Genomic DNA, 23,285 nt, shown 5'->3' on the forward strand with positions numbered 1-23,285 from the left:
TTCTTGTTGTCATATGGTGTTTAGTTTGAATTATCCACAGAAAGACCTCATCGTGGAGCATCTTTTTTTTTATGTATAAAAATGAGTTAAAGGTCAGAGGTTAATAGACTACAACATAAGAAAAAATGGCAAAACAGGAATTGGGATTCATAGACTGATGGAAATACTGGGACTGCCCCATGTAGAACAGTAATACATCCTGTTTGGCTCCTATTTCAGCAGTTAAAGGGTAAACCATTAAGCTGGTCATTAGCATTTGTGAGCAACAGCCCAACTAACCTCTAGAAATGCTATTAAAACTGTAAGTATGGATAGGGAGGGGAATGATTGGCAGTGATAATTATGCTTGGATTAACACTAAAAAAATAAACTCAACCTAATCTAAATTTAGTAATAACCATAATAGTGTCCCTGAGATACTCTTCCAGGATACACTGCTAAAGAAACAACAAGGGGGAGTTTTAGGCCTTCCGGATATGAAGATGAGAGCCACTTTCATCCAATGGGCATTTCTATATGCATTAAAAAAATGAAGACATTTTAAGGTGAGTTTATAAAATTGTGGTACACATTTAACAAAGCCATGCTTTGAATATTTGCAGTACATTGAAACATTTTATTATTCACAGGATAGTTAAAGAGTATGTTAAAAATCATAGTGTACTGAGAGTGTAGTTATGGGACATAAGTAAAGTCAAATGGACAGTGTTTTCTTTCCTGTCACATCACTCTATTTCTACCATGTATAGCTTCATTTGAAGATTAGCATCAAGTTAGAAGTTTGGAGGTTTTCCTGAGTATAAAACTGTATTAGTTTCCTGTGTTTGTTTTAACAAATCACGAATATAGTGGCTTAAAACAAACAAGTTAATTATCTAAGTGTTGTAGATGTAAGCAATCTCAAAAATGGTGTGGCAGGCATTCTTTTTCTGGAATTTCTTGAAGAATTTGGTTCCTTGCTCTATGCAGTTTCTAGAAGCTCCTGGAATCCTTGGCTCATAGCTTTCTATCACTGTGACCTACAGTTCAGTTCAGTCCTCACACTTCTCTGATTCTGACCACTCTCTTATAAGGACACTTGTGATTCTTTTGGGCACACCTGGATCACCCAGGATACACTCCACACCTGAAGGGCTCTCATTTAATTACAGCTGGAATGTTCCTTTTATAAGGTTGGGTAACATGTTCACAGGTTTCAGGGATTAGAACATGGGCAAGTTTGGGAAAGCATTATTTTACCTACCAGAGACGCCCAGACCGAAAACGACTCGAAGAAATTTCCCCTTTCTGTGCTCTGCATTGTGATATGGTTGGGGCTTATTTTCTCTAAACTTATCAGCTGACCGTTGTTTACCATAAAGTGATTATTACCAATGGGTCACAGAGGTTCTCACTTTCCAATGTAGGCACTTTTAGCTGCTTGTTGCAGAGAAGATAATTTCGTAATGTGGCTGTTACAACCTGGTATAGGACTACATGGAAACTACCTTTTTTTTTTACCCAAAGTATGCATAATAAGGAACTAATGTTTTATATCTGTATAAAAAGATAGAGAAAAAAATGTTGCTTCTGATACTGTGATAGACAAAGAACAGTCTTTCCTTTATTTTCAATACAAGTCTGTTAAATACTGTTAACATACAGTATAAAAGATCTAAGATTCATAGTGAACAGAGCAAAATTTATATATTTCTCGAAAACAAAGCTAAATCAATAAAACACAATTCATCCAAAATTTTGTAAAGATTTAATTATTTATAATACATAGCAATTGATATAAAACTATTATTACTATGCTTGCTTTTTTTTTTTTTTTGGCTGAAGATTAAGGAAAAATAGGGAATGCCTAGGTGACTCATTTGGTTAGGTGTCTGCCTTTGGCTCAGGTCATAATCCCAGGGTTCTGGGATGGAGCCCCACATTGGGCTCCCTGCTCAGCTGGGAGTTTGCTTCTCCCTCTCTCCCTCTGTGATTTCTCTCTCTCTCCCTCTCTCCAATAAATAAATGAATCTTTAAAAAAATGAAAAATAGCTTTAACTCCACTATTAGATTAAGAAGGGAAGCTAAGATTAATATTAATAGAAACAATTATTTGATTTGCATTTCCTCCTCTGTATAGATTCCTTTATTCATTTACCCATTCAGTTTGTCAACAGGCCTTGAGTGTCTAGTATAAGCCAGACACAGGTGTGGTGGTGGTGCTACCAAGTTAAGTGTATTATGAAGCTTATTTTTCAGCTAAGAGTCAGTGCTATGGTAATCTGCAATTATAATGGAGCTAAACACTAATTATAATAAAAGTACTTTCTTGTTACTTTTTATTGAAAGTACTTCTATATTGAAACTTGTGTACTGAAAATACAAGTGTACGGAATGTATTAAAAACATGTTCAGAGGCACCTGGGGCGCCTTGGTGGCTCAGTGGGTTGAGCCTCTGCTTTCGGCTCAGGTCATGATCTCAGGGTCCTGGGATCGAGCCCTGCATTGGGCTCTCTGCTCAGCGGGGAGCCTGCTTTCCCCCCCCCCTCCCCCCCCCCACTACTTGTGATCTCTCTCTCTGTCAAATAATAAATAAAATCTTAAAAAAAAAAAACCATGTTCCATCACTGATAAATAAAAGAAAAATTATATATTTTTAAATGATTTTTTAAAATTTTATTATTTATTTGACAGAGATCACAAATAGGCAAACAGGCAGGCAGAGAGAGAGAGAGAGAGAGAGAGAGATAAGCAGGCTCCCTGCTGAGCAGAGAGCGGGATGTGGGGCTCAGTCTGAGGGCCCTGGGATTATGACCTGAGCGGAAGGCAGAGGTTTAACCCACTGAGCCACCCAGGTGCCCCAAGAAAAATTATATTTTAATTTTGTTTGTTTTAACCTAAACTGGGGAAAATGGGTAAAAATACTGGGTTGGAATATTATAACCTGATAGTATTTTCAGCACTTAAAAGATTCCTTTTTTTTAAACAATCTTACATTAACTATAAGTGAAGATTAAGTTAGCAAATATTTAAAAATAAACATATTTTCATTATGATAAACTAAATTAGCTCATTCAATACATATTTATTAACCTTTTTTTTTTTTTAAATTCCAGGAGCTGAGCACAAAACCCAAACCAAAAAAGTAAGTATCCTGCTCCCATGGAGTTTACATTCCAGGGACCTAAAACAATGGGCTCTGACACTGCAAATACTCAACTAGATTTTTCTGGTAAACACGACCAGCAAGGATAGCACTCCGTAAGGGCATATATGCTCCAGGCCTGGAATCCCTGAACTCCGCGTGCAAGGGCCTGAAGGCAGCTCTGCCATTAGGTGTGCAATTTTACACAAGTTATTTCAGTACTACCACCTTTATCATTCCCTGTAAAAAACAAAACCAAAACAAACAAAACCCCAGTAATAGTAGGGTTCTCCTGGGGATTAAATGAGCTCCTGTGTGTCGCTTGTTCAGCGATTTTTGGTATCATTGCTTTGACTCTGTGGGCCCATTAGAATTAGCTGGGGATCTTGAAAAACATTTTAAAACTCCGGCCACATCGCGGACTAATTAAATCCCAATCTCTGAGGGCGGGACCTAGGTGTCAGCACTTTCAGACCTCCCCAGATAGTTCCAGTTTGCAGACAAATTTGAGACCCGTGGCAGTCTGGTTTTAAGTAGATATGGTTCATAATAGCATTTGTCCATCCACCTGTCTTTCCTGAGGTGGAACCAGGAAGCCTCAAGAGCTTAAGCAAAGGTAGAAAATTCTCTGTTCCATCCCGTGACTTGAATGCAAATGTCTTTAAGGGGAGAGGGGCTGGAGGGCTTCCCGACCTCTACAGCCTACGCACAGCTGTGGAGTTTCCTGGGGCCCGCCGGTGTGTACGGAGGGTTGAGGCTTCCCCCTGAGGCGACTGCGGGCTCGCTGGAGGAGCGAGGAGGCGCGGAACTCAGGCCTGCCGGGGGCGCTGGGCTCGGAGCAGAGGCCGCGGACGCCACCAGAAGGAGCTTGGCGGCTGGAGCGTCCCCTTCGGACACGCAGCGGCCCTGGCCCTCGCGGCTCCCTGCGCTCTCACCGCTCTCCGTCCGTGGGCGCCGTCCCCTCTCACCCGCTCTTCCCTCTTTTCCCTTCTAGCCCAGCCGCGGGCCCGAGCACCCGCCGGGCGCTTTGGCCCAGGGCGAGCTAGGCCTGCCGCGCCGCCCGCCGCCATGGAGCCCAGGCCCGCCGCATCGGGGCCTTGTCCTGGCGACTCCCGCGCCGCGGAGGCGGCTGCCGCGGCTTCTTTGCTGAACCCGGGCCGCGCTCCCAGCGTGGCTGCCGTGTTGCCGGCGGGGGGAAGCGGGGAGAGGATGGGCGTCCCCACCCCGAAGCAGTTCTGTCCCGTCCTGGAGAGGCCGCTCATCAGCTACACCCTGCAGGCCTTGGAGAGGTAATGCGGCGCCAGGCGCGCCCCCGGTTCCCGGCCCAACCTCCGGCTCCGGCCCGGCCTCCCGCTCCCTCCCGGCCCGCCTAGGGCGGCCGGCGACACCTGCCCCTCGTGGTGCCTTCGCGCTGGCGCCTTCTCTCGGCGGACTGCGGGGCCGACTCCACCGGCTCTGTCCCGCCGACGCGGGCTCCGCGCTCGCTTGCACTTCAGAGGTGGGCGGCTCTGCCCCTTGGATAGACCGGCAAACAAGCGGGGCTGCCCCGCAGAGCCCTTTCTGGGCCGTGGCAGTCGTGGCACCCCGGCGGGGGTGGGGGGAGCCAGGCTCGTGGAGCTGGACTGAGAGAGCGTGGACTGGGACTAAGAGGCATTTAGTTTTAACAGTAGCCCCAGTGTGGCCTAATGACAAGCCCTTTCCGGAGTCTCTGCTGCCTGTTTGCCTCTTTCTCTCTCTCAAGCACTCCGTGCATGCGTGAATTGGAGTTTTACTCCTACATGTAGAACAAACTTTGTTTACTTTATCACATTCATGGATAAACACCAGCTGAGGATCTCTTAGGGGCCTGTATTGGTTACGAAGTGTTGAAGGTGGGCCGAGGGGCAGAATTTAATCCAAGCTTTTCAATGGTGTATATGGATTTAAGGGAGCGAGATTCCAAAGTTAAGGCCAATATATGCTTTATGCAGTTACAAAATGCACTGACTTGTAGGGGAAATGGAGAGGGAATGGGGGTAGCAAGGATTAGGGGAGCCTCAGTGAGGTGAAATGGGGGCATGTTACTTATATTTTAACACCCAGTAATATGACTGAGAGTGCCGTGAGGCTGGAGGGGTAGAAATAGGGCAATTTCGAAGGTCCACAGACTTGCTGGAAAACGTGCTGAGACGTCTTGAAGCCAGTGTGTTGTGATAGGATGTTAAACCTTGAAATGAAATAACCTTTGTAGCTTGAGAGAGAGATGACCTCTTTTAGCATATCATTTGGAGGTGACTTTGATGAAGACTAAGCTCTTACCTTGCTACTCATCAAAGGACAGTAGCCCATTTTCCAGAAAAGATCTTCCTGCCCCACCATGCTGTACATACCACAGAAGCCCAAGGGCCCAAGTTGCTTTGTGTATGGTTATCTTCCTGAATGTTGGCGTTAGGAAAAAGGAAGCATTAAGAATCCTAATCACCCTTGATTCAAGCAATCAGGCCTGTGGTTCCATCTAAAACCAAGGCAAACCCTGAAACAGCTCCAGATGCTTCCCCATTCTGTAGTCTACCTTTTCCCCACGTATGCATCATGTAACTACAGGATTGGATCCTAGACCTTGTGACAGCATAGCTCATTATGTAGGTGGTATTACAGGACACAATGGAATCTAGCCTCAGAATCTAACTGCTGAATTACCAAGTGTAGCGAAATACAGGGTTTTTTTACATTTAATTTTCCTTCCTGTGAAGGAAATTAGCACTATTAGCATGTTCGCATCTTCTGAGGGAGCCTGAGATAGGTGGTTACTGCAAAAATCTTTAAAAGTAGAAGAATTTTCTAGAAAGGCCTTATTTATGGAAGATGGGTAGTACGGGTTTTCTGTTAGTAACAGGAATGATACAATTCTAATAGCAACTGCTTAAATCTCCATTTTGAAATAGTCCGGGGTGTTTTTTTGGTCACTGTTACAATGCCTGAACTTAAGGAATGCTTATTCCATAGAATGCTTCATTCCATTGAACTTAAGTTCAATTCCTGAACTTAAGGAATGCTTATATTTGGGTTGTGTTTCAGGAAGTCCTTGGAAACCTTGCATTACAGGGGTTTAGGTATGGGTGCTTCTGAGCCATTTCCTAAACGTAGGGCATCTCTTGACTGCTAATAGACTTCCTAGAGCATGGTGATAAAAACCCTAGGTTATTTCATCCCTCTGTATTATTCAGGTTCAGGAATTATTCAGGAAAGGAAATAGAAGCATAAAATGTTGTAAAATTCTTGCCTTTTGCTCTTTGGTGAAATTATGCATATTTATCATTACTATGGGGGAAGAACGGTTCTCATTGTCCCAAATAAAAGCTGTAATTGGGTATTACCACTGTCTTGTCATTTGGTTTATTTTAGGACAGTGTCTGCACTGTGAGTATGGGTTGTGTAGAATTTCATTTCAAATCTCCTTTGTTCTTTGTAAATTAAGATTTTCCTTTCGCAAACTTTTGCCATCTCACCAACAGAGGTTGCTGTCAGTATCTTTATTTCTTCGTTAATCTTGGCTAAGAAAGATAGTGATCGAAAAATGACCCTTATGGTGTGATCTGTCTTTCAGAATTTTGAGCCAGTATAAAATTACAGTGTTTGAGAACTTTCGCCTCTGAAGTTTGGTCCACAGTTCTTCAGAGTCTAGAGTGCTAACCATTACACTATGGAACCGGTCCACAGTGCTTCAGTTGGGATAGGGAAATGTGAAGAAATGTAGCTAGTCTTGGTTTTAGTTAAATACTTGTTTAGATGGCATTATTTCCACTCTTGCATTTACCCACCCAAAAAGGCTACACAAGGGAAAATGAATGTAAGAGGTGCTGGAGTCGATAAAAATGACAACAAAATGTTAGAAGAACAGCATGGTAATCAACCAGACTGACCTAAGTCTGATTTGACTTAGACCTAAGTCTGATTTGTAAGAATAAGGTTGGGAGGTAATATCCAGTTCCTATGTTACCAAGGAACTACGAAGAAGAAATGGAAATTATTAGGCTATTTATTGATGTTACTATAAATCTGTAGTCTTTTTGGAGGGCAGTTTGCTAAAATGTATCGGAAGGCTTAAAAATACTTATACCCTTTGTGCTGGTTACTCTAGGAATTTATCTTTAAAAAATTATCAGAGATACAAAGAATTATGTATAGGGAAGGATGTCTAGTATACCATTAGTTATAATAGTAAATATTCAGAACAATCTGAATATCCAACGGTTGTAAGTAAATTACAGCATAGCTCTAATTGGGTTGTGAAGCAGCCAACTGAAGATCATGTTTTCACATAATATTTAATGTCCTAAAGAAATGGTTGCTCTATAATACGAAACGAAAAAAGGATATGTGCACACATTTTGCATTGCTAATTTCATTTTAAAGTTCTACATTAATGCACAAAAATACCAGAAATGGATATATAATCTTTTGTTACTGTATTTGGTGTTGGGACACTGAATCATTTTAATTTTCTTTATATTTTTCTGTGTCTTCACATTTTTCTACAATGAATATAATCAAATAATAAAGTTGTCTTAAAAACAAAAAACAAAAAACTTGGTGGTAACAGTCCTAAGAAAGTGGGAACAGTCCCGAAGAAGCATGTTAGTTGAAATCCCAGGATCTTGGAAAGGTTCAGGAATTAGGGGTACAGGATACTTCTGAAGGTGAGGTGGACAGCTAAAAAAAGCCCCCAAACCCGAAAACCCAACTGGTCGAAACCTTTGAAAGAAGTGTTTAAACTCCTAGATTGCTGTCAAAATCCTGGAGGTTTATTCTCTGACTCTGCACAGCCAATGGCTAAGTAAGGGGTTCCATGGCCATAGAGGAATTAAAAAAAGAGCAAGATTCCTATGTGGAATGGTAAGATCCTTAGCGTCTAAGGTTAGCTCAAGGGAGTTTCTTCTCAAACAACATGGTATATGTTAAAATACCTGTTCTTCAGTCACTGAAAACTCTTTTTGCCCCCATTGTACTAACAAGAATCTGAGGCCCTTATCTAACTATTGATTTGTGAGCAGAGTTTCTGAAAGAATTACTGGTTTAAGAAAACTTAGGTGACAATGGTGTTGGAGGCCTAAAGCTCTGACAGTTAAGTTGTAAAATACACTCAAAATTGATCTACTCAATTATTTTACTATCTAAAAAATGTATGCCCAGGTCTTAGGTAGGAATAAAAATTCCTGCCGGCAATCTTAACTTCTGTTTTCAAATAAGTAAAGAAAGAAACTCTCATTCAGAGTGGCGAGTTAACCTAAACATAGTTGAATGAATAAAATGACAACTGTAAGAAAAGCAAGCTAGTGAGGCAAACTTGGGCTTTTGCTGCTTAAGTTTCATGGCGGAGGTGGGCTGGGAGTGGGAGTTCCTCTGCTGATACATTTGAACAAGGTCTGTCACAGCCCTCTCTATAGTTGGTGAGGTTACTTGTTTCCTGAGATAGGAGGACACAGCCCAAGAGGACTTGTTCCTTGATACCGGTTCAGTGCACATCAAAACATTATAATAAACTGGCAGCCCATATAAATCTAATGGAAGGAAATGGGCTGTCCCACTAATAAAAAAGCATTGCAGATTTTTGATAGTATCACTGTATATTAACATGTTGGCCTTCTAATTCTGGTTTGTCTCCTTTAGTTTGGCTAGTGTGCATTAGTCAACATAAGTGTGGTAATGTCAGATGAATTAGAAATCTGTTTTATTGATTTATATGTGTTTGTCTTAAGTAAACTCTGATTTTTGTGGTTGAGTTGGGTTGCTTTCTTGACACTTGGAAAATCAGTGCAAGTCCAATTTTAGCAACTTAGACTCTATGGTATGAGTGTGTGTGTGTGTATGTGTGTATGTGTGTGTATTGGTTTTGTTTGGTTTAGTCTGCTTTTTTAAATTGAGGCATAATTGACATATTACCTTCAGGTGTACAAAGTAATAATTCTATGCTTCTGTATATATTTTTTTTGTTTGGTTTTTTAAATCTATTTTTTCATTACAAGTGTACTCTTTATTATTTTTTAAAAAAAGATTTTATTTATTTATTTGACAGAGATCACAAGTAGGCAGAGAGAGATGGGGAGGCAGGCTCCCTGCTGAGCAGAGAGCCCGATGCAGGGCTCGATCCCAGGACCCTGAGATCATGACCTGAGCTGAAGGCAGAGGCTTTAACCCACTGAGCCACCCAGGTGCCCCACAAGTGTACTCTTTAATACCCATGACCTGTTTCACCTATTCTCCCACCCACCTCCTCTCAGGTAACCATCAGTTTGTTCTCCATAGTTAAGAGTCTGTTCTTGTTTTGCCCTTCTCTTTTTTCCTTTTGCTTGTTTGTTTCTTATATTCTACTTATTTATTTATTTATTTATTTATTTATTTTTAAGATGTTATTTGTTTATTAGAGAGATGGAGAGAGAGCACAAGTAGGCAGAGGAAGAGGGAGAAGCAGGCTCTCCGCTGAGCAGGTAGCCCAATGTGGGCCTCAATCCCAGGACCCTGGGATTATGACCTGAGCCAAAGGCAGAGGCTTTAACCAACTGAGCCACCCAGGCACATTTTATATTCCACTTACGAGTGAAATCATACGGTATTTGCTTTTCTTTAACATATTTCACTTAGAAATATATTTCACTCTCTAGCTCTGTCCATGTTTTTGCAAAATATCATGATTTCATTCTTTTTTATGGCTGAGTAATATCCGTACGTGTGTGTGTGTGTGTACCAGTTCATCAGACTGCTTTCATAATTTGGCTATTGTAAATAATGCTGCGGTAGACATAGGGGTGCATGTATCCCTTTGAATTAGTGTTCTTGGTTTTGTTTTTGTTTTGTTTTTTTAAAGGTAAATAGCAGTGGTGTGATAACTGGATCATAGTGTAATTTTATTTTTACTTTTGAGGAACCTTCATAGTATTTTCCACAGTGTCTGCCCCAGTTTGTTTTCCCACCAGCAGTGCATGAGGCTTCTTTTTCTCTATGTCCTAGTCAGCACTTGATGTTTCTTGTGTTACTAATTTTAACCATTCTGACAGGTGTGAGGTGATATCTTGTGGTTTTGATTTGCATTTTGCAGATGATGAATAATGTTGAGCATCTTTTCATGTGTCTCTTGGACATCTGTATGTCTTCCTTGAAGAAATGTGTGTTCATGTCTTTGCATTTTTAATTGGGTTATTTGATTTTTGGGTGTTGAATTTTAGAAGTTCTTTATATGTTTTGGATACTAACTCTTCTACTGGTTATGTCCTTTGCAAATATCTTCTCCCATTTTGTAGGTTGATTTCTGGTTTTTGTTTTATTTACTAAGGAGAGGAAAAGGAGAGGGGGAGAGAGAATATTAAGCAGGCTCCACACCCAGCCAGAGTCAACTTGGGCCTCGATCCCAGTACTGTGAGATCATGACCTGAGCTGAAATCAAGAGGTGGACTGTTAACTGAGCCACAACTTTTAGGTTTGTTTTTTGCTTTCTTCTGTGTAGAAGCTTTTTATTTTGATGTAGTCCCTCAACTCAGCAGATATAAGTAGAATAGTGTTGCCATGGCCACTGTCAGATTACTGCCTGTACTCTGTTCAAGGACTTTTGTGGTTTCAGATCTCACAATTAGGTCTTTAATCTGTTTTGAGTTAATTTTGTGTATGGTGAAAGTGGTCCAGTTTCATTCTTCAGCATTCCCACCATCATTTGTTGAAGAGACTGTCTTTCGCCCATTGTATATTCATTCCTCCTTTGTCAAAGATTAATCGACCATGGAATTATGGGTTTATTTTTGGATATTTTGTTCTATTTTATTGACCTATGTGTGTTTTTATGCCACTACCATACTGTTTTTTTAAATCCTTTTTTTTTTTAAATTTTATTTTTTTAAGAAATTTGTGCACCCAGCATGGAGCTCACACTTATAACCCCAACCTTAAGAGTCACATGCTCCGCCAGTTGAGCCAGCCAGGTGCGCCCATACTCTTTTAATTACTACCACTGTGTAATATAACTTGAAGTCTGGAATTGTGATACCTCCAGTTTTATTTTCTCAAGATGCTTTGACTATTTGGGATCTTTTTCGGTTCCATATGAATTTGAAGATTGTTCTAGGTCTGTGAAAGATGCTGTTGGTATTTTGATAGGGATTGCATTAAATCTATAGATGGCTTTGGGTAATCTAGACATTTTAACAGTGTTTTTCCAATCCATGAACACGGAATGCCTTTCCATTTCTTTTTGTCCTCTTGAATTTCTTTCACTAGTGTTTTTTCAGAGTACAGTTCATTTACCTCTTCAGTTAAGTTTATTCCTAGATCTAAAGCTGTGGCTAGGACTTCCAGTACTGTGTTGAATATCGAACCACTCTTGCATCCCAGGCATAAACCCCACTTGATAATGGTGTATGATTTTTAAAAATACATTGTTGGATTTCGTTTGCTAGTATTTTGAGGATTTTTGCATCTATATTCATGAGAGATACTGCCCTGTACTGTTTTCGTGGTATCTATATCTGGTTTTGATATCAGGGTGATAATGGCCTCATAGAATGAATTTGGAAGTATTCCTTCCTCCTGAGTTTTTTTGAAATACTTTGAGAAGAATACGTATAAAGTAGAATTTGCCTGTGAAGCCATCTGGTTCTGGACTTCCATTTGGAAGTTTTTTTTTGATAATAGTTGGCTTCATTGCTGGTGATTGGTTGGTTCAAAATTTCTATTCCTGCTTTAGTTTTGGGAGGTTATAGGTTTCTAAGAATTGATCCGTTTGTTCTAAGTTGTTCAATTTGTTGGCATATCAGCTTTTATAATCTTTTAAAATTACTTGTATTTCTGTGGTATTATTTCTCCTCTTTCATTAGTAATTTTGTTAAGGTCGTTCTTTTTGTTTTGTTTTTAATCTTCAGTGAGTCTTGCTAAAGGTTTATTTTGTTTATTTTATTTTTTTCCAAAGAACCAGCACCTGGTTTCATTGATGCATTTTATTTTTTTTTATTTTTATTTTTTTTAAAGTTTCTATAGTGTTTATTTCTTCTCCTGTCTTTATTTCCTTTTGCTAGATTTAGGTTTTGTTTGTTCTTCTTGTAGGCCCTTTAGCTGTAAGGTAGGTTTTTTTGAGATTTTAAGATTTCTTTGCTCCTTGAGGTAGGCCTGTATTACTAGAACCTTCCCTGTTAGAAAGATTTTGGATCATTGTGTTTTCATTTTCATTTATTGTCATCTGCTTTTTAATTTCTTTATTTTAATTTCTTTATTTCGTGGTTGATCCATTCATTGTTGTGTAACATGTTATTTAATCTCTGTGTGTTTATGGTCTTGCCAGATATTTTTCTTGTGGTTGTTTACCAGTTCCATAGTATTGTGAGAAAAGATGCATATTATAAATGCAATCTTTTTGTGTTTGTTGAGGCTTGTTTTAAAGCCTAATATGTGATCTATTCTGGAGAATGTTCCATGTTCTCTTGAAAAGATTGTGTATTCTGTTTTAGGATGGAATGTTCTGAATATGTTAATTTCATCTGGTTCAGTGGGTCATTAAAAGTTACTCTTTCCTTATTTTTGGATTATCTGTCCATTGATGTCAGTGTGGTATTGAAGTCCCCTATGACTATTGATTATTTCCTTTATGTTCATAATTATTTTATGTATTTGGGCACTCCCTTTTGGGTGCATAAGTATTACAATTGTTATGTCTTTGTTGGATAGTCCCCTTAATTATTATATAGTGTCCTCCTTTGTCTCCTGTTATAGTCTCTGTTTTGAAGTCTGTATTGTTCCCTGGCATTCTTTTGGCATCTATTTGCATGATAAATGTTTCTTCATCTCCTCCCTGTCAGTCTGCATGTGTGTTTAAGTCTGAAATGAGTGTTTTATAGGTGGCTGGTAGATGGTTCTTATTTTTTATCCACCATGTCACTGTATGCCTTTTGTTTGGAGCATTTAGTTCATTCATGTTAAAAATAATTACTGATAGATAGTATTTGTTTCCATTTTGTTACTCGTTTTGTGGTTGTTTCTACAGATTTTCTCTGATCCTTCTCTTGCTGTATTTCATGGTTTGTTGGCTTTCTTTGGTGATTCACTTGGATCCCTTTCCCTTTTTTCTTTGCATACGTATTACCTGCCTCTGATTTGTGGTTATCATTAGGTGTGTGTTTAACAATTGTGTATAGCAGTCTATACGAAATTGATGGTCACCTAGTTTAAATCCATTCTTTACTCCTCTTCTCCTATGTTTTAGGTGTATTGTGTCATATTTTATATCCTTTTTCCCCCATTAATGCAATGTTTAATTTATACACTCATGAATTAAGTAAAATACATCAGACAGCAAATTTTGAAATTTTAAAATCACCACTGAAGGCCCATGTAACATGCCAAGGGAGAGACTTTTGCTAACATGACCTCCTATACTGCTTATAAGTCCATCAAGCAGTTACTGGTTTCCAGGGGAGGAGAGGGAGGCCAGGGGAAGCCAGGTGACTTTGGCCAAGCGGTGCTAACCAGTTGTTTTCAGTGAGCTACACTGCCATCAAAAGTCAGAAAACACTGAAGACAAGGAAAAGCAGAGAACAAAGTTGTGCTGATTATGAAAATCCCCACAGATAGTAATATGGTGTGATGTTGTGACTAAAAACTGAGAAGAACACTGAATCTTAATCTCAATCTGTGAATAAATCACAATGGAATGTTTAGACAACTTTCTGCCATTTCAAATTCTGAATGCTTTGGGGAGGGACTTTTTTGCATTTCTTTGGCCATTATAGAAAATCTTGGTATTTGGTTGGGGCATAGAGTTCCTAAAAGCAAAGAATCCCTCCCCTTTTTTGTTTTTTTTGCTTGGAGAGGGAGGTGGGGGGACAGATGTTGTTAATATGCAAATCTTCAACAAAATGGCAATGGGCATAATGGTTAAGCAAACTTTTACTGGCAAGGGGAGAGTTTTTAAGTGTTTTTATGTGCTGGATACATTCCCCCGTCCCCCCAGATTTTCAGTTTCTTCTTGAGTGAGTCTTTTTTTTTTTTTAAATATATATTATTTGTCTGAGGTGTATGGGTCTGTGATTCATCAGTTTTACACAATACACAGCACTCACCACAACACATACTCTCCCTAATGTCCATTGCCAAGCTACCCCATCCCTCCCACCCTCCTCCCCTCCAGCAACCCTCCGTTTGTTTCCTGAGATCACAAGTCTCTTATGCTTTGTCTCCCACTACATCCTTTTATTTTATGAATCCCTTGACTGTTTTTTTTTTTTACAGTAAAAGTTATTTTTATTACTTTTTTGTTTACTTTTCATACTCCAACTTATGGTCTTCCTTTTCATTTGGAGTCCCTTTTAATATTTCTTGTAGTGCTGGTTTAATGGTCTTGAACTCCTATAGCTTTATCTGAGTAACTCTTTCTCTCTCTTTTTATTCTGGATAGCTTCCTGGGTAGAAGATTTTTGGTTGCTGATTTTTCCCTTCCCACACATTGAATGTATCCTGCCACTGTGTTCTGCCACAATATCAATATAGCTGCAAAGTATCTGCTGAAAAATCCTCTGATAGCCTTATGGGGTTTCCTTTGAATGTAACTTTCTTCCTTAGCTGCTTTAAAATTTTTTTTTCTTTCACTACTTTTTGTAGTGTACTTAAAAAAAAAAATCTTTTAAATTACATTTTACTTACTATATGTTTTGATGTGGACATACTTGGGTTGAATTTTTTTGGGTCGGGGACATGGATCTCTGTGCCTCCTGGATCTGGATGGGTTTCTTTCTTCAGGTAAGGTAAATTTGCAGCTATTGTTTATTGAAATAAATTTTCTGCCCCCTTACTTCTCTCTCATGTGAGATCCCTGTAATGCAGATATTATTATGCTTGGTGTCACAGAGTTCCCTAAGACTGTTCTCAATTTGCATAATTCTCTTTCCTCTACTTTACTTAGATTTGGTTATTTATGTTCCATTACTCTTCCACGTTTGTAAATTATTTCTCTGCTTCATCCAGCCTGCTATTTATTCCATCAAGTGTATTTTTAGTTCCATTTACTGTGTTCTTGATCTCTGATTGGTTCTTTTTTATCTGTTAATGGTATCACTGATGTCTTCCACTCCTCTCTCAAGTTCAGCAGGTATTTTTATGATCAGTACTTTAAATTCTCTTTTAGTCCTTAAAACTTAAATCTGTTTTGGTTTGGTTTCTTGCTGTGGTTTCGTCTTGTTCTTTCATTTGGGAAGTACTGCTGTGTCAACTCATTTTGTCTGAATTTCTGTGTCTGTTTCACTGTGTTAGGAAAATTAGTTACTTCTTTTGCTCCTAATAATAGTAACCTTATTAAGAAGAGGTCTTATAGTGCCCTGTTTTCTTATAGTGTTCCGTGTTTCCCAGGTCCTGGTGCTTCAGAAACTTTCTCCTATGTGTGTCATGTGTGCTCTGCTGTTGAATCTTAGCTTCTTTTTTCTTCAGTTGTCTCTAGAGGCCCTCTCTGCCTGTCGTGGGCAGCAAGGTGTGCAGTGGTTGGCTTGTGAACTGAGGCTTGCCTCTGCAGGAACTGAGGTCCTGCAGAAACACAGGTCAAGAGATGGGGTGTTGGCAGGGTTTGTACTGGTCTTCTGAGGGAGGGGCCACCACAGTGGGATGAAGTAAGAACGATTGGAAAATGGTGGGTCTGCTGAAATGTGTTGGGGTGGCATGACATAGTGGGTCTTTGGGCAAGCAAGTTAGAGTCTGGGGATTTTAAAAATTCTAGGCTTTAAGTCCTCGTGTTAAGAAGTGGTGGAAGTTGGGCCATTTCACATTCAAAGGCAAGTAGTAAAGAGATGCATCCTCCCATTGCATGGGTTGCTGTTATGAAATCTGTTTTTTGCCCTTCTCAGTGCCACCAGCTCCCTTCCTACTACAGGCAGCAAGGTTCCTTTTGCTGTCAGACTGTGTTGGCTCTTCTTACCTTCGCTGTGGCCTTTTCCTTGCCTTTAGTTGTGGAGTTTGTTCTGCCAGCTTTCCAGTCACTTCATGGGTCATTTACACAGATTGGGTTGTTAACTAGTTGTATTCGTGGGATGAGGTGAGCTTAGGGTTTTCCTACTCTACCATCTTCTCAGATGATAGGTGTATATGTGTAAGTTGATGAACTCATGGCTTATTAGACTTTCTGACTTACTGGATTGTCTCTAATTTTTGATTTTTTGTGTACTTATTCTATCATACTCTTTCTGAAAACCCCTGTAAATTCTATGGAAACAAAATAGAAGAGAAACACATAAATGTAAATTTAAATTAACAATTTAATTTAATTGCTGAAGTTGAGCTGAAAGTTGGAATGGAGTAGGGAAGACTGGAGAAATCTGTAGACGGGACTGACAGGTTTTAGTGACTAATTGGATTAAGATTCAGAAAGAAAAGGGCACTCTAGATAGTTATAGTTGAGTGAGCATGTTCAAATGCATGAATTTGACATTAAAGAATTATCTTAATGCGTCATTAAGAAAGGGGTCAAATCTGAATCAAGGGAAGCAAGCAATAGGCCTATATTATGTATTAAAAATACAATAGAACTGTGTTTTGTGTAGGTCAGATGACTAGATGTTTTTGTTAAATTCCCAGTGGGAAGGCCCCCATGGGGCTCCTTGAAGAAGAGATTAGGACTGGTCGGTTGGGCTTGACACCTAGGAATCCTTCTTGGGCCATCATAAGGAGACCTGACCTTGTGAAGGGCCCCTTCACATCCGTTCTATACTTTGTGGCTAAAATATGAGGGTGGGTATGGAGGGATGTAAATCTACCAGTTATTAGGACAGTCCACTGGCCTAATTTCTGTGAACACTGTCATGGCAGTTAGCCACAATTGCCACTGTCCCTTGGGGCTAAATACCTACAGCCTGGTAAGAACCCTTTAGAGGATTTAATAGGACCTGATTTTCCATCTGTTTATTTAAAAAGCGTTTGTTTAAATCTTCTGATTTCAACTGATCATATTAAACTGTCCAAGCAGAATACTTAAAGTGATTTTTTACAAAACAAGAGACCAGCAGAAAAACAAGAAAACAAGAGAGCCGAAAATTTTCCTCAAAATGTCTATAGGTGTAATGGAGCTTGAGGTTAGATTTGTAAGTGCCCATGGAATGTGCTAGGAAGGAAGTAAGAGAACTTGATAAAATCCATCTCTAGGAGTTCAGTGTGGATTTGCCTTCAGCTGAGGAGGTCAACCAGATTCATTTATTCAGCAAATATTTGTTCGGTAGGCACTGCGTGAGGTAGTTAAGGTTTTTTTCAGTCTCATGATTCTGCATTAGTAAACTTTAATGCTGTAAAAGACTCTTAATTCTATAACTAGAAAAGAATGTGAATAAATCCTTTGAAATATAAACAGTACTTAAAAAGGCTTGTAAGTGCTGGGAATATATGCTTGGTTTCTGAACAAAATAGCAGAACAACGTCATCTCTTGAGAATGGTTTAAAACTATGTCTTTTAAAATTTTTTATTGTGACTTGTTTAAAAGAATATTTTGCACGATGACTCCATTAAACATGTGCTTAAATACACATATGTGCACATATTTGAAAGGCTTTCAAGAAGGCCTATCCTTACTATTTACTATGCATTCTAACTTGACGGTTCTTTTAATTTCTATTTCATTTAACCAAAATGTTAATCTAAACTCACTAAATTGACACACTAATAGGCCTTAATCTGAGAAAGACTAGTTTAAAACACTTTGCTCTTTAGAGCCTCCTACAACTTTTGGAAATAGTCAAAGGCCATGGGTATATCTAATTATTTACATCTATTTTGACTGGCTTTGTTTGGAAATTATTTTATACCTCTTTGAAGACATTCTCATAAAATTGGAATTTGTCTTTGGGAGTTCATTAATTCATTGACTCATTGTGAAGATATTTGAATGACTATTTAGTCTAGCAATGTCTCGCCTATCTCCCTCTTATTCAATATTAAGATTTAATTGAGAGTAATTTTTGTGAAAAAAAGCAACATGAGGCCTTTACAGTTACTTTAGAGCTATTTTTATGGTAAAATTCACTATGAAAAGAGATGAACAGCATAAGGTACAAGTTAAGCTCTTGACTATAGAACAGTCTTGACTACTGATTAACCTGAGCATGTACTTAAAGGTTCTCTAAAAAATGAAACCAAAAACTTTAATGTGATGTCATTAATAAACTGAAACATATTTGTTCACTGTTAATAATTCTTTCCTCTAAACTCAGACAAATCATAGACCATTATGTCAAATACTTTAAATGAATCCATGAATAGAGGAAAGGCTTAAGCATGTAAACTAATAATTTATTCCTTTCTAATTATTTAAGTCTTCTCTATTCATGGATTCACTTAACAGATATTTAGTAACATATGGTCTGTGAGGTCAGGAATTCTGCCAGTCTTGGTTCACTATTACATCACAATTGTCTAGTATACTGCCTGGCAAATGTTAGATGTTTATTTTTGCTTGTAGTACAGGAAATTACAGGAAACTTGACATTTTGACCACAAATGCAACAGTATTTATTATATGGTTCATCACTAATAAGATGAATGAAGTGCTAGAGACACAGTAGACGTGGACATGCTCTTTTTGCTCCTGGATTTTGCCACATCCTTCTCAGAGACTATTAGTACATTGGCAGTACTATGTGCTCCAAAATCAGACTTGGGTCCACCCAGGTCCTTTCATTTCTTAAGTGTGAGATTATGGTCAGGCCACTGCTTCTGTGCCATCTATAAAGTGGATAATAGTGACTTCTTGCAACCAGATTTTGCAGGCTAGTACTCTACACAGTATGTGTCACCTAGCAAACCATCAGTTGTCGTCGCTGTTAATATTACTAATACTAATTGGTATAGAATGTGCCAAGCTATAAGTTGTAGGCTCTGTTTTCTATGAGTTGGCTTCTTAGTGAGGGAGATAGAAAAGGCAACTGTAGAGTATGATGCTAAGTGTCTCTAGCGGTAAGAGTACACTTGGAAGGGAGAGCAGGGATGCTGCCCCCAGAATGACTACTAAAGCTTCCTAGGGGAAGACATATCTGAACTGATAGGTGAACACGTGGGACTGAGCCTCCCACTTTCCTCCCAACCCAGGATTGGTGATAGGTGTGCTGGGAAGTGGAGGAGGTAGTATAAGCAAAGACCTGCGTGTATGAGAAAATGGCCTCTGAGTAAGAGGGGTATGGGAAAGATGAAGTGGTGTAGGGATAAGTGGGCTGAGGTCAGATTTTGAAGGGCCCAGCTCAAAAATGAGCAGGGGGTGACCTTCAGTTTGCATGTGAGAAAAATCCTCCAGGAGTGGTAAGAATGGGTTGTGTTGGGATAAGATGAGAGGGAGATAAGCTAAGAGAATGGTGCAATAAACAGCGGTTAAGTGCCTTGATCACAGCTGTGTCTGTGAAGACAGAATCTTGGGAAGCTCCACATTTAGGGGACACGAACTGTCACTTGTCACTTACAGAGGGGCTTTAAGTCCAGTGTAAATTCTAAACTGGTAAGTATGCTGTGATCAATTAGGTTTGCAAGGGAAGGAATGGGGGATGGATGGGCTACAAACTGAAGAGCAACCCACACTGAGTCTTTTTCCCTAATTCTTTCTATTGCCTGCCCATAATAATCCATATGCGACTCTGGTATTCTGTGAATATTACTGCATTGTCTTAGTTCACTTGTGATTGAAATTCCCCACAGTGTCTAACAAAACATGAGTAACCCTGGCCTTAGAGCAGCCTAATGTTCTAGAAATGAAGGTAAGGAGTCAAATGACTCAAAATGCAACCACATCACATAGGGAAAGTTAAACTCATTACTGAGTTTTTGGAGCTAACCAGGTTGCTGAAGAGCTTCTTGCATTTTCATAACCCTTGAGACAACACTGTGTTGTCAGATTTACACTCTTTCTGGTAGATAAGACTGACCATGGTCATTTACCAACAGATTAGTGTTTGTTTGGTACTAGGTGAAAAGCAATGGGCAAAACAAATGTTGTCCCTGCCATCATGAAACCTACCTTCTGGAAAATGGAATGTCTTCTTTTGATGAAGAATGGTAAAACTATTTAAAGTACTGAGTATCATGCCTATATCATATTATAATTATTTCCCATTTAAGAGATATTAGAGGAGGAGGACTTACAGGAGGTTAAAACTTGACTAAGGCTCAAACCATAGTAAATGGTTAATCTAGGTTAGCTGTTTTATATTCTGTCATAATTGATTTGTTTTGCCAATCTTACTAGGTTATTATCTCTAATTTATCTCTTAAATGCCATCTACAAGCTCAGTTTGGTAGCCAGGCTGTAATCACTGTATTCCCCAGAATGCAGCAGCAGCTCCCTTCTATCTGGTCTACTTGCATCCTTTCTCTCTACTAAATCTCTTCTCCACCTTGCAGCAAAAGTAAAATTGAGGCTCCTAAATTTACTATTGCTGCTGTTAAAAGAAAAAACAGTCCATGAACTATGTGGCTTAAAGTAACGTGAATTACCTTGCACTTCTGTTAAGTCAGAGGAGTCAAAAATTTGAAGTAGGTTTCACTGGGCCAAAACATAAAGGTGTTGGCAGTGCTGCATTCATTCTGGAAACTCTAGGGACAGTCCATTTACTTGCCATTTTCTAGTTTCTGGGGGTCATTCACATTCCCGGACTTGTGGTGGTCCTCTATCACATTGAGCACTGCTTCTGTTAATTCCTCTCCTGTTTTGACTCTTCTGCCTCTTGTTCATGTGTAAGGACTCCTGTGATTATGTTAGACCTACTCAGGTAGTCCAGAATGATTCTTCCATCTCAAGATCCTTAACTTAATCACTTGTGTGAAGTTCCTTCTCTGTGTAGGGTTATACCTTCACAGGTTTGGGGAATTAGGAGGTGGTCCTCTTTAAGGGGCCTTTCTGTCCTAAAACAATGCCTAGAACATTTGGGTGGGTGAGCATTTTTTTTTTTTTTTTAAGTTGTAAATATCCTCTCCTGCATAAAGGTTTTCTATTATAACATTAAAACCCATGATATGGTCTGCGATGTCCCCATGGCCTAGCCCAGTCTTGCTCTTGCCTGGACCTCCAGCCTTTCATAGGCTTTCCCCCTTGCTTAAAGGATGTGACTCCAGTGGTTTCCTGGCCCTCAGGATGTTGCCATGGCCTTTGCTTCCACCAGCCTTTTGTACCTTTTTGTATTTCCCCTGCCACCACTCACCGTCTGGATCCTATAGCAAATTCAGCTTCCTTAGGGAGTATCATCCTGGCCTTCCTTGTGCTGGTCAGAAAGTCCATTTGCTTGCAATCCTGGCGCCTGGCTTTCTTCATAGCACTGATCACAGCTTGTATTTGTTCTTTGGTGTTCTTTGATCCGTAAACTCTGCAAAGGCAGTGTTTATTTTCATTGTGTACTCAGTGCTGATCATTGATTCAGTGTGCAATAAGTACTTATTAAAGAAATGGGCTTAAAATGAAAAGGCAGTGTGCCTATAAAGTAGCTCTTAGTTTGTTCATCTCTGTACTATTGTTGTAGCCACAGGCACAGTGGGGTTTTGGATTATGGAAAGGGTTGATTGAATAACTGAAGATTGGAGTTTAATAATTGAGTAAATCAACTGAATGTTCATATGAACAAAAGTTAATTTCACTAAGTAATTTTCAGACCCTTCCATTTCGTAAAAATGTGCATAAGACTTGAACTATCTAACATGAACATGTAGCATGTCATAGTCTAACAGTTCTTCAAAAGATTTTTTGAGTTCTATTAAATTTTAAAGTGACCTTCATTCAGAGTTGATAGCATGGGTCAGAGGCAGTTTGCCTGATCTGGGCCTGTTGGCGGTGGAACATAAGAGTTTAATGACATTAAGCTCTGTTAGCACTGGTGTTCAAGAGAAGTCAGCCAAGATGTAACACAGTTGCCACTCAATGCTGTGGACTGTGAGAGCAATAGGTCAGGAAGTCTTTAGGAAAATGTTGTACAATAGAAGAATGGCTCAATACTTTGTATGACTCAATAGGTTAATTCTTTAATTTTATATTTTATTACAAAGTTTATTATTTTGAGTCCCACTTGTATTTATACAGTCTTAGTTGCCCTATTTAGCTATCATGTTTTTACCTTGATGTAGGCAAAGTTTGTGTTAGGTAAGTGTTCCAGCTTTTTTAATAATTTTATGGACTTAGAGACAGACTTTTGAGATTGTTCCTATTCTATTGAACAAATAATTTGGAAAGAATCAATTTAAAGGCCTATTACTGTATTCTTTTTTCTCGATGTACTGATAGTCTAATTCAAACTTAATTACTGAGGAATCTGTATGTCTTGTATATCTATATAGACGTAATGTTTTATAGTCCATAGTGAAATTATATCTGTTATTATGTAGAGTATGAAATATTGATCAGCTTCTTTACTAGACCTGATAAAATGCATCAGACTGATGTACTTTAGCATTCAGTTTTCCATACCCCTAAGAAGTTACAGTAGTACTTATTAATTCACTTTGTTACTAGCTTAACTCGTATAAGGCTCAGTTTATGTTAAATGTATGCACATTTTTCTTTTAGGGTATTTTGGATTGAAGACATTGTTGTGGCAGTAACTGGAGAGAACATGGAAGCGATGAAAGGTATCATTCAAAAGTACAAGCATCAGCGCATCTCCCTGGTTGAAGCTGGAGTGACCCGCCACAGGTCAATTTTCAACGGGCTAAGAGCACTGGCAGAGGACCAGCCCAACTCTAAACTCTCTAAACCAGAAGTTGTGATAATCCATGACGCTGTGAGACCATTTGTTGAGGAAGATGTCCTTCTCAAAGTTGTCACAGCTGCTAAGGAACACGGGGTAAGTAACTTCTGAAAAATACTATAGTAAGTGTTAACTTGTTGGATTTTGATGAAATCATATTTAGATGTCTGTTTGTTTAAAATAGGCATGTTGACTTAAAGACATAATGCAAAATTTTTTAGGAAGCTTGGCATATTCTGAGACTGTACTAGAACTTATATTTTCTTATAGTCCCTCATCGTAACATGAGCTTTTTACTACATGAAGACATGTAGTAATGTCTTCAGAGTTTAGTTCTGAATGTACACTGAAGGAATGAGAAGCATTGTGCACTTACCTGAAAATACCTAAGAAAACTCTCAAGTCTAAGATGCACATAATAATAAAAAATCTGACTTATCACACCCGAATTGTGTTTTGAGTT

General features: G+C 39.1%; 1 protein-coding gene across 4 annotated transcripts in view; it reads left to right on the forward strand.

Annotated features, from left to right (window-relative positions):
* The first annotated feature begins 2,866 nt into the window (after positions 1–2,866).
* The window catches only part of CRPPA (CDP-L-ribitol pyrophosphorylase A), a 318,329-nt gene continuing 297,910 nt past the window's right edge, over positions 2,867–23,285 (forward strand). For 3 of the 4 annotated variants that reach the window (XM_046021494.1, XM_046021496.1, XM_046021495.1), the window contains exons 1-2: positions 2,867–4,413; positions 22,642–22,918. In XM_046021494.1, coding sequence (XP_045877450.1) covers positions 4,193–4,413; positions 22,642–22,918 — 498 coding nt within the window. In that variant the 5' untranslated portion in view covers positions 2,867–4,192. The remainder of the gene's footprint in view (positions 4,414–22,641; positions 22,919–23,285) is intronic. The other variant, XM_046021497.1, reaches the window with a different exon arrangement.

Source organism: Meles meles, chromosome 10 (assembly GCF_922984935.1).
Source record: "Meles meles chromosome 10, mMelMel3.1 paternal haplotype, whole genome shotgun sequence".
NCBI classification, from domain to species: Eukaryota; Metazoa; Chordata; class Mammalia; order Carnivora; family Mustelidae; genus Meles; species Meles meles.